Raw genomic sequence first — 12329 nt, 5'->3', positions numbered from 1 at the left:
CTTCTTAGAATGTGACTCCATCTTTAGTGGATTGGTATTCCTCAAGCAGAGCACTTCAGCCTCTGAGTAATCTATGGGAATCTTTTTGGTCTCATCACTAGACTCTAATGCAGCATCTCGCACTTGAGGTTCCTCTCTCAGAGGTCTAGGAAACAGGAGCTATTCTTGGCTGCAGTTGAGAGCCAGATTCACAGTGGATGACACCAGGTGGGAGTTCAGTTAGAGGCAGTCCAGGGCTGGTCTAGTGGTTTTGTTCCACACCCCTTAGGGACCAAGGTCCCTCTACTGCTATGATATGGTCCTTATTCTTACACAGACCAAGAGCTAGGGCTCCAGTTACATCATTTCTTTAAAGAGGGTATATTTTAATGCCCCAAAAGTAAAGAAAGGTAGCTAGAAAATTCACACACACAGTCTTTGTTTTTCTCAATTTGTGCAGACTGGTGTAAATTTCATCATGTCTGTAGTGTCTGGAAATCTAACTTTCAGAGGACAAAGATGAATTTATATTCCTGTTTTGGACAAAGCATACTTAATTGCTGAATAAGTCAGTTCAAGAAAAAAGGCTGAACTTCTACCATGTACCAGGGTCTCTGCTGGGGTGGAGAAAAGGGAAAAAAACACAGAAATGTATACGACATGGACTTTTTGAACGTAGTCACTACCTTCAAAAAGTCCACATTCTTACATCGGAGATACTCATTTAAAAATTAGTTGCAGCAGTGTCCTAAGTGCAAAGAAAGATGTAAGGTAGAAGGGTAGCAGACAGAAGGGAGGAATTAGCTTTGTGAGGAGTGAGTTGGCTGTCAAGGAAGGCATCGTAGAAGAGTGACATTGGAGCCAGATTTGGACAGAGGGTTGGGAAGGTGGAGATGCAGGTTATTTCTGGCAGAGGGAGCAGCACAGAAGCGTCAGAAATGATAGCTCCATGGGGTCGGCCTGGTGGCGCAAGTGGTTAAGTGCATGTGGTCTGCTGCGGCGGCGGCCCGGGGTTCGCCGGCTCGGATCCCTGGCGCGCACCAACGCACGGCTTGTCAAGCCATGCTGTGGCAGCGTCCCATATAAAAGTAGAGGAAGATGGGCATGGATGTTAGCCCAGGGCCAGTCTTCTCCAGCAAAAAAAAAAAAAAAGGAGGATTGGCAGATGTTAGCTCAGGGCCAATCTTGCTGACAAAAAAAAGAAGAAATGATAGCTCCAAATACCATGAGGAAGGAAGTGACCATAGTATTTCTTCATATGCTAAGAAGTTGAATTTTATTTTCCTCTTTCAAATAAAGCTGCCTTCCAGGTCTTAACTAAGATAGGATCTTTTCATATTGGAAACTGAAAGCAAAACCTGGCTGTGATGATTACCTACAGATTATTAGGGAAGAAACTTGTTACTTAAGATTTTTATTCTACATAGAATGTAGAAAAACATTACAATAGCACTTCCACGAGTAGATGACCAGTATTTGTTTTGTCACATTCTTTGCCTTTGAATTTAGAATGACCATTTTGGAACTACTGTCAACAATGCATAATAATATATTGGAATGCTTCCTAGCATTATGAGAGGAGAGAGAACAAATGAAAGTTTAAATTGATGTAAAATACACATAATTGAACAAACAACCCTGCAAAAACAAAGCAAACACTATCTGGGAATTTCTGATAATAACATTGAAATCTGTTCACAAAAATTCTTTTGATGTATTCTAGTTTTGAAAACTTTGCTGCTTATATAAAGCAAATATAAGGTGAAATATTAATCTTTATCATAGCTCCTATTCTTAAAGGAAACAAATGATATTTTAAGACTATGCATATACAAGGGATAGTCAATATCTTTTTTATTTAAAAAAGCCACTAATTGGAATCAGGTTTCATTAGGCAAGTAATATCCAAACTTTGCTAATCAGAAACTGCCAGGTATAAAAACAGAACTTTTAGTCACTTGAATACTGGCATTTTTTGACTGTGACTTCTAGTATCAAACATATTAATAATGTTAATTATTACTTTGATATATAAGCAAAATACATCTTAACAGTAGAAAAGTATTTTTGATTTGTTTGTTTAATAGATTGACTGTCTTTGTTCACTGATTCGCAGGGTGAGGAAGTAAATTATTTTCTTGCTGTGTTTGTAAAAATGGCAAAGAACTATCCCACATAACAGTCCTCTGACATTGGTATTGAAATGATCTGTGTTTTAACGAAGAGGAATATATATGTTAGAGAGGTCAAGTTATTTGACCAGATTTCATGTAGCCTGTAAATGGCAGGGCAAGATTTGAGTTTGGCTTTACCTGAGTCTAGAGCTGAAGCTCTTAACTAGTAGATATTCTCCCAGTTCTTCAGTCATGCACAAGAATGATGTTTTTATAAATGTAAAGAATAAGTGTGAAAATGTCTTCACCTGCATGAAAGAAAGGTTACATATCAATTTAAGAGGCATTTACTGGTACCAAATCACCATAATGTTATGTTCAGCTTTGCATGTTTTTGCCTTTAAAATTAATTTCAATTTTAGTATACTACTAAATGTATTAGTATAGTAATATATAAAAATATACTTCAGGGGCCGGCCCCGTGGCTTAGCGGTTAAGTGCGCGCGCTCCGCTGCTGGCGGCCCAGGTTCGGATCCCGGGCACCAACGCACCGCTTCTCCGGCCATGCTGAGGCCGTGTCCCACATACAGCAACTAGAGGGATGTGCAGCTATGACATACAACTATCTACTGGGGCTTTGGGGGAAAAAAATAAATAAATAAAATTATAAAAAGTATATATATATACACTTTAAAGATCCATTTCTGTATTTGCATATAGGAATTGTATATGAGCAAATAGAAACTTTAGAAATTGTCCTGTTGTTCATATTATTTGAATTATCATGTTATTGAAAGAAACCACAACCCAGACAAGTTAAATAGCTAGTGTGAAGGTATATAGCCAGTCAGTGATGGAGACAGGAGACATGCCTCTGATAATAAAGCCCACAGAGAAATGATCTGGTTAAGTACAACCTGATATGAAGTTTAGAAACATGTCAAACAATTCCATGTGTATTTAGTAAAAGTATAAATAACACACCTGGGACTTATTAATACCAAATTAAGTTTAGTGGCTGTTTCAGGGGGGAGGAAATACTTTTTTTATATGTCCATAACATTTCACATTTAAAAAAAATCATTTTAATAATACTGTCTCTAATTCTAGCCTTACTTGAATAAACAGAAATGCAGTATGGGAGAGCATGTTTAGCTTGCCATGTGTAAGTAATTACTAGTGTGTGCGTCTGGGAAGACAGCTCTCCATACCTTCACTGACTGCCACTGACCTGTTGTTTCCGACTTCCTTGATAAGATCGAATAGATTACAGAGAAAGTGGAACACCTTGAAGAAATGGAGCTATTTCTGTGACATCAGGTTCAACAGATCCCTAATCCTTAGTAAAACAACACAAAAGGGTAGAATTCTTAACATGTTTTCTAATATCAATTGAGGTTTTATTTGGGAGATTAACCAGAGGTTCGCTTGATAGTGCAAAAACAAAAGTAAAGATCACTGCTCTCAAAGGAAATTAGGACTCGAGGTTGGGAACCCAGATTTGTGGAGCCCCACATTCCAAGTCATCTAATGGTCTTCTCTTCTAGTTAGCTTGTAGAAGCCTGCAATGGAGGAAAACACTGTATACTAGGAAAAATCTTAATATGTTGATAGAAAACATATAACAGTTCTGTGTTTGTACTTCTAAATGAAATTAAATCCTCCCATATAAAAGTATTTTAATGGTGTTAAATCCTTTCGTTTTCTAAACAAGGTTTTTTATGAAACAAGTAATTTTAACTACTGCGGCTGCCTCATTTGTTAAGGGACTAGTACAAGCCATTTAAGTATTTCCTTATCAATCCAACAGCTAAAGGAAGATAATCACTTTATTCCACAAACATGGAATACCATGAGTAAGCAGACCTGATTCCTGCCCAGGAGGAGTGTCAGGAGCTCTCGTGTGCCGAAACCATTCGGATACTGTGCCCCCCTTGCACGCTTTTCTAAGTGCCCTGTGAAGAAAAAGTGATTATGTGTAAATGCTACATTTTATGGTGGAGACATTGTGTGTCTTTCGGTAATTTTCCCCAATTAAGTGAACAAAACCAACAGGCCTGGCCCAGAGTCACTACTCTGATTTACTGGTGTGTCCCTGGAAGGCCTTTCTCTGCTTCAGATTGAGCTGAAGAAGCTATTAGTTTAATATCCTCTTGAGTTAAACTTCATCCTGTTGGAACAAGCATTTTCTAAAACATCCCAAGAAACTTACTGTGGTGCACGGTAACATTTTGAAAGTCATTTTGCTTACCATATTAGAATCATTTATTCTTTGAGGAGAAAGGTGTTCAGTTCTTTTTAGATACTTTATACTGTATCCTTCAGTTGTCAATTAGTTATCTTTGTTTCTGTTCATTTATTGATTGAACATTCATTCAGAACCTAGTATGTATTAGGCACTGTGCTAAGAGATAAGGCTACAGAAATGCATAAGGTTTTCACTTTGGAGGAGCTCAGCATCTGATGGGGAAGACAAGCAGGTAAATGATTACAATACAATACAGTTGTTCAGAGTAGAGGCATGCCCTTAGTAGGGAGGTCAAATTTAGCATGAGTGAGTGAGGAAAGATCTGAGGAAGTACAGCAATCATCATATTTGCCAAATGCTAATTCTTGCCCTTTCAAGGATCTGGACTTTGAGAATCTGAGGAAAGCTGTGGTTTCTTTCCTTAAAAAAAAAAAAAAAAAGCCATACCACAATTAACTCTAGTATAAATTAGCCTCCCCTTTTTCCTATTCTAAAACTACTTTTTTCAGGTTTTCAAGCTAAGTACTTTGTTATAATATTCTAGAATCTCACCCCATCTTTATGCCTTCTATGATCATACAGACTTTAGTTATCACCTCATGTGTAAGCTTTTTTCCTTGCTAGCCCATATGTCACAGTTTTAATTAATTCATATTTCATAAAGTTTTAGGAAAGCTGATATTGAGTCGCCTTTAAAAAGAAAGCGCTTTCAATTTAAATTATCTTCCACCAGTAATATAGTTTTACTTTTGCCTTATTTCCAATTTTTTCCTGAGGTTTTTAGGCTCAAATTTTACCTTTTACTCTGGAAGACTCATTTATGACAACAAATTATGGCTACGTGTATGTGCATTTGAGGTCAGTTATTAACAGTTAACTTAATCCTCTCTAAACCTTTACATAAGAGTTAAACAGCACGAGAGCATTTCCCGCGCGCCGGCTCTGGTATGAGAAGCGCGCGAGGACTCAGGAATGACCGAGGCTCAGAAGCCTATAGCCTGCAGGGGTGGCCCCGAGGGCCCGGCATGTGCAGGGGGCTCGGAGGAGGCGGGAGGGACCCGCGCCGAGAATCCCTCCCACGTACCCATGCCCCAGGGGTCTCGACTCGGTTCCTTGCACTGCTGTGCGGACCGGCCTGGGGTTGCCATTCACTTTATTAAGTACAGAGGAATCCGGGGAAGGAGGAACAGAGGGCTCCCGGCGGGTAGGCCGGAGCCTGCGGGGCGTGAGCGCGGCCGCCGGGTTTGAATCTCCCGCCGCCGCAGCCGGGGCCGACACTGCGCGCACCGGGCGGAGGGGCGCGGGCTGCGGGAGCGGCCGGCGGCGTCAGGGGCTCGCGGGCGGCGGCGGCGGGAACGGGCGCGGGACGCCCCTCCGCGCGGCCCAGCGCGACCCGAGGCGGCGGCGGAGCGGCGCGGCGGCTCCGGCGGCGGTGAGCGTCCGCGGCTCCCCGGGGCCCCTTCCCGGGCGGCGGGCGGCCGGGCCCGGAGGCCAAAGCCGCGGTTCCCATGGCGACGCCCCAGGGCGGGGGCGCGGCGGGAGCGCCGGCACGCGCGCGCGCGGTCCCTCCGGGCCGAGCCGGCCTCCCGGGGAGCCGGCCCTGCGGCCCCCTCCTGGACGAGGCCCTGGGCCGAGCTCCTCCGGCCTCTCTGCCGCCAGAACGGGCAGGAGCGGGTCTGGCGTGGCCGGGTCCTCTCGGGACCGAGGGAGCGCCCGCCCGCGCCCGCCCGGTGGCCCCCGTGCGCGGCGGCCTGAGGCTCGTTGGGGTGATTTCGCTCGAAGGTGGAGGTCGCTTCCAGTAGAGGCAGATGCTCACAGCCTTCAGGTGCTTTCCTGCTGACCTCCTTTTATGTTGTGCTTATTTTGATGTCATTAGTTTGTAATGGGAATTCTTTAGAAACTAAGTGGACAGCGATTGGTAAAAACAAAACATAAGTAAATGTGCGGGTTAAGGCGAACAGCGGAATGCACGAGCTCCCGAGGGGTTCTGGGCACAAATCCCAAGGCCTTAAACCCAGCCGCACGCACCGATGCGGCTTGTGGAAACGCGGAGCATCTGGTCAGGTGCCCGAATGATGTCACTGGTCGGATACCTGATGCTCTGAGAAAGATGGAGAGGGGAAAAAATCCATCCTGGCAAGCAACCCGCGGTGCCGTGGGTTTGCCGGTAGAGGGGGTGGGATTATTTTTCATGTAATAGATGATCTTGATGCACAGAGCATGAAAGCTATTATAAACTATGCGTCACTGTGAAATAGCTTACTGGGAAGATGACATTTATCCATGGTTTTGGGTTTTCTCTAAGTATTTTATGTATTGGTTTATTTGATTCTGACTCAGGCGACGTACTGTAAGGCGATATTACTTTAATCATCTTCACATCAATATTTACGGAGTAGCCACAGGTGCCTCATCCTTTAGCAGGAGTTAATTATACGTTTATTGGCCAAATAAACATCTAGCGGTATGTATATATTTTTTATATGACCAGAATTTTTAATCGTTTTATATTTGTTGTCTGTGCCTGACATACCCAAGTGTTCTTTGAAATTTCTGTACTTATTTAATTGTGCAGAATGATTGTACGTCTAGGCATTGAAACAGTTATGTGCAAGACATTGGTCTAATTACCAGTAATTATAATTGCCAGGCAAACATTATAATTTTAAAGTTAGATAGGCATTCAGAAATCAGCCAGTCCAAGGGCAAAAACTACAAACATGAGACTGGTGGAAAAACTAGGAAAACATTTTTATTAGAAATATTTATTATTAAACAAAATTTATACCAGTGACTGAACTAGGACCAAATAACATATTAAATATCGGATATAGAACATACTATATTGTTTTGTTCTACTGTGCTGTCCAACCTTGTGATTTCATTGTGTGATACAGCCTATATTTAAAATTTTTACTTTTATAGTTTACTTTTTTCAGTACTAACTGTGCCTCCTTTAAAATTTTCTTCTTTTTATGTTCATTAACAACGGATGGGATGTGTGAAAGACTTTTAAATATGTCTATAACTGGGAAGATTTCCCCAAGTGAACTGGCTTTTGTTATTTAATAATATCTTTATTCCTTTTTTCCATTTTGTCTGTTTTTCATTGATCCCGTAAGTTTTTCCTTTTTTCTGAAGTCAAACTTTTAAACTGCTGCTTGGGTCCAATATTCACCATTAAAAGTTAGTCGCCTTCTATGTAACCCATTATTATCATTAGTAGTAGTAGTATTTTGTCATTGTTGACTTGTTTGCTAATAACAGTTTTTAGATTTTTTAAATTTCTTTTTGTGTTGATTTAGTTTAGATTAAAAAAATGAAAACAAAGACAAAAGTACCACAATACAGAAGCGTATTTACAACAGCCAACATTAGCAACTGTTAGCCTTGTGTCATATTTCTTTCAAGTACTTTTTAAATAAGGAAATAAAATATTCCCAATGAAGCTAACGTTCTTTTTCTCCCATACCCATTCTCTTCCTGCCCACTTGATATTGCTCATTCATATTTTTATTTCTTTTCTTCTTGATCAGTCTTGCTGGAAGCTTATCACTTTTCGTAATTTTTTCAAATGAACCAACTTTTGACTTTGTTGATTTTCTCTCTTATTTGCCTATTTTCTGTTTTGCTGATTTCTACTCTTATTTTTCTTATTTCGTTTCTGCTACTTTGGGTTTAATTTGCTCTTTTTCTGACTTCTGAAGGTAGAAGCATAAATAATTGATTTTATACCTTTCTTCTTTTCATATGGGCATTTAAAGCTGTGAGTTTTCTTCTAAGCATGCTTTAGCTGCATCCTACAAATTTGAGTGTTTTCATTATCATTTAGTGAAAAATATTTTAAGATTTTTCTGTGATTTCTTGGATCCATTATTTATTTAGATGTGTTATTTTATTTCCAAATATTTGGGAATTGTCTTAGATAGATGATTGCTGTTGATTTCTAAATTTGTGATGTTGTGAGAGAACATACTCTGTATTATTTCAATACCTTTACATTTGTTGAAGGTTTTTTTTTTTTCTGCCTAGCCTATGGTCTGTCTGGGTGAATGTTCCAGTTACCTTTGGGGGAAAAATGTGTATTTGGCTGGTGGTGGGTGGAATGGTCTATAAATATCAATTAGGTCAAGTTGGTTGAGAGTGTTGCTCAAACATTTTATATCTTCACTTTTTCTGTGTCTCCTTATTCTGTCAGTTACTCTGGAGAGAGTGTTAAATCTTTGTGATTGTAGATTTGTCTGTTTCTCCCTTTAGTTCTGTTACCTTTTTTTCTTATTTGGTAGCTTTGTTGTTAGTCACCTACACATTTAAGATGGCTATGTCTTTTTGATAAATTGACCCTTTTATTATTCTGAAATGTCTATCTTTGAAAATACTTTTTACCTAGAAGCCTGTTTTGTCTGACATCCATATAAGCTTACTGTTGCCTTGTGTCTTTTTCTCTCCTTTTCCTTTTAACTCATCTGTCTATTTATGTTTAAAGTGTGTTTCTTATAAACTGCATATAGTTGGGTTTTACTTGTTTATCCAGTCTTACGATCTCTGCCTTTTAATAGTGTTATATAGTCCATTTATATTTTTGTAATTTTTTCTGAGTTTGCATTAAGTGTATTGGTGTTCTTTTTCTATTTTCCCATTTACTCTTTGGTCCTCTTTTTCTTCTCTTTTCCCGCTTACTCATTGGTCCTCTTTCCTGCCTTCTTTTGAGTGAATTGAGTTTTTTAAAAAATATTCTTTTTTTTTCCTCCTCTCTTGACTTTTTTCATTTTGCCTCTTTGTGTTCTTTTTCTGTTGGTTGTGCTAGAGATTACAATATGCATCTTGAACTTATCACAGCCTATTTTCACATGTATTCTAGTACTTCATGAACAATGTAAGAATATTACAATTTATACTTCCAATTACCATCTTCTCATCTTTGTACTGTTATCATATATATTACTTCTACATATGCTTTATATTTTCATTATTTTTAATTTAAAGAATCAATCTTTTAGTGAAATTTAAAGATGCATGTATATATGTAATTTAAAAAAAATCCTCTGTATCTATCAGTATATTTACCCTTTTTGATTTCTCTCTTGCTAAAGAGGACTGAGTTTCTGTGTGTTATCATTTCCCTTCACCCTAAAGAATGTTTAGAATTTTGGTAGTACAGGCCTGCTTGGGATAAATTCTTTCAGCTTTTACCTCTGAAATTTTATTTTGTTTTCGTTTTTGAAGGATATTTCTATTAGATACAGAATTCTTGGCTAACTTTGTTTTCAGGACTTAAAGATGCAGTCCCTTGTCTGCTGGCCTCCGTGGTTTTGTTGAGCAGCTTAGCCCTCTTCCTGCTGCTCTGCCAAAGGTGAAAGCAGCCATGCGCGTCAAGTGCTAGGTAGGGCTAGTCACTTTCTGGATTTTAGTTCATTAGCTTTCTTTGCACTCTCAACTCTCTCGTGGGCTTTAAGAAAACACATAATTTTGTAGTTATCTAGCTTATTCTCATCGTTACGACGGGAGTGATGTTCTCTTGCAACTTTCTAAAGTGGAAACGGAAGACCAGTACAATACTAATTTAATTAATATTGCTTAAAAATCTCTTCGTTCTCTTATTTTCTAGATTTTTCCTGGTTATTTTTACATTTGTGTTCCTAATGAGTTTCACAGTCAATTTGTCTTTGTAACAAGAATTGCAAACAACCTCTTGGTAATGATTTAGATGACACTGAATGTATTGATTGATTGTTGATTAGAGACAAATGACCTCTTTAAGTCTTCATATCCAAGAACAGGGCATGTCTTTTCTTTTTTAAGTCTTCTGTTTTACTTTTCTTCATGTGAGTTACTCGATGTTGAATTTATTCTTAGGAATTTTAATTGGGATGCATTTTTTCTTGCATTATATTTTCTGTTTATTTTTTGGAAATTAATAGGAAAACTGCTCGATTTTGTATATTAATTTTATAACCAGCTACCTTCTTAAAAGATCTTGTTGCTTCTAATAATTTCTCAATGAATTGTCTGACGTGTTCCAAGTATACAATCACATCATGTGTAAAATGATACTTTAGCCTCTTCCATTTTGATATTAATCCCTCATTTCTTTTTTTAGTCCCACTATATCGTTTAGCACTTCTAGAACAATGCTAAATAATAGATTAATGGTGGGCTTCCTTGGTATTGTTCCTTGCTTTAATGTGAAAGCTCTTGGTGTTTTACCATTAAGCATTATGGCGGCATTTGTGTGTGTGCGCGCATGTGTGCGTGCCTCCCATTAAGGTAGAAGCTGTATATTTCTGTTTTATTGAAAGATTTCTTTTTAAAATATCAAGAATGGATGTTAAATTTTATTAAATGCCTTTTTATCATGAAACATGAAGAATTTATCATACTTTTCTTCTCACTAACATTTTAATGGTATGTTCTGGAATTTTTGTCCCAGGTGATTTTCATCAAATTTTTCTTATTTTTGCATTATGTACCAATTATTTTAACAGTTAAAACAATTAAATTCTGTTTTGTTTGTTATAATCAGTTAGATTTAACTGAATTAAATGCTCATTGCTAACCCTTTTCATAATTTCATTTTATAAATTCTTGATTTTAAATATATTTTAGGTGTATGGATTGTGGCTTCAAATAATTTTTGTTTTGTTGTTTTGTTTTATCAGTTTTAGGAGGGGTTCATGGGTGCTGTATTCCTGATGCTTGCATATCTTAAAAACCGTTCTAGACACTCAGCCTTACTCAAATGCTGTATTTCATTGATCCTAAGAAGCACTTGTTCATATTTTCACATCTCTGACATCATTTCTGAAATCTGAACTTTTTATGTATCTGAAAATTGATGATTTGAAAGTTTAATTTGTAGCTCTTTTTCTTATATAGAGGTACATAAAATAATGGTCACCTTTCAAATGGTGGTGTCTTCCATTTGATGAAATATGGTAAGATAATTGCAAATTATTACTTTACCAAAAAATAATTTTTTATAAGGTTGGCAAAGATCAGAAAATTTAATAACACAATGTGTTAACGAGTTGTGGTGACTAAGTATTTTCCTACATTACTGGTGGGCATAAAAATTGGTACAATATCTATGGAGGACAATTTAGTAAAATGAAAATTTTTTTTTTTTTTGTGAGGAGGACTAGCCCTGAGCTAACATCTGATGCCAATCCTCCCCTTTTTTCTTGAGGAAGACTGGCCCTGAGCTAACATCTGTGGCCATCTTCCTCCACTTTATTTGGGATGCCGCCACAGCACGGCTCAACAAGCAGTGTGTCAGTGCGTGCCTGGGATCCGAACCTGGAACCTCGGGCCGCTGCAGCGGAGTGCGCACACCCAACCGCTTGCACCACCGGCCAGCCCCATGAAAAATATTTTTAAATGCGTCCACCCTTTGATTCAGCCATTATACTTCCAGGAATTTATCTCATAGGTGTACTTCATGTATTTTAAATAATACATATATGTTTATTCATTGCAGTATGGTTTGAAATAATAAAATTCTGGAAACAATCTAAATATCCATCAATAATAGACCAGTTAAATTAATTATAGTACATCCATAAAATGGAATGTTACATATCTATTAAAATAATATTCCAGCTAAGTAGAAAATTCCATGTCATATTCTTTTTCCCTCAGCACTGTACACAGTACTCCCTTTTATCCATTTTCTAATGTTGCTGAGGAGTTGTCTGAGGCCAGCATAAATTATTTAATTTGCAGGTGGCCCTGTTTCTTCTGTCTAGATGCTAATGGCGTTCTTTCTTTATCCTTAAAATTCAGCAACATTCCGTAATAATGTCTTAGTCTTCATCGTTCTCTGTTAATTTTTCCTGGAACATGGTTAGCCCTTTCAATTTTCAGCTGTATGTCCTTGAATATTTTGGCCATTCCAGCAGTCTCTCTCTGTCCAAGAGTATTGCTTGTGTTAGATCTCAACTGTTTATCTTCTGAATCTGTCTGTCATCTTTCTTCTATCCAACCACTTT

The 12329-nt window shown here is 38.3% G+C and overlaps 1 protein-coding gene across 5 annotated transcripts in view; it reads left to right on the top strand.

Annotated features, from left to right (window-relative positions):
* Positions 1 to 5570: 5570 nt before the first annotated feature.
* ICA1L (islet cell autoantigen 1 like) overlaps positions 5571 to 12329 on the top strand; it is a 69485-nt gene continuing 62726 nt past the window's right edge. Inside the window, exons 1-2 of one of the 5 annotated variants that reach the window (XM_058549633.1) lie at positions 5754 to 5773; positions 6682 to 6805. Coding sequence is in view for 1 of the 5 variants with exons in the window: in XM_058549630.1 (XP_058405613.1) it covers positions 6150 to 6166 (17 nt within the window). In the remaining 4 variants the exon portion in view is untranslated. The other 4 variants (XM_058549632.1, XM_058549635.1, XM_058549630.1 and 1 more) reach the window with 4 other exon arrangements.

This window comes from Diceros bicornis, chromosome 10 (genome assembly GCF_020826845.1).
Source record: "Diceros bicornis minor isolate mBicDic1 chromosome 10, mDicBic1.mat.cur, whole genome shotgun sequence".
Taxonomy (NCBI): domain Eukaryota; kingdom Metazoa; phylum Chordata; class Mammalia; order Perissodactyla; family Rhinocerotidae; genus Diceros; species Diceros bicornis.
This window is presented reverse-complemented; position numbering and strand designations above follow the sequence as displayed.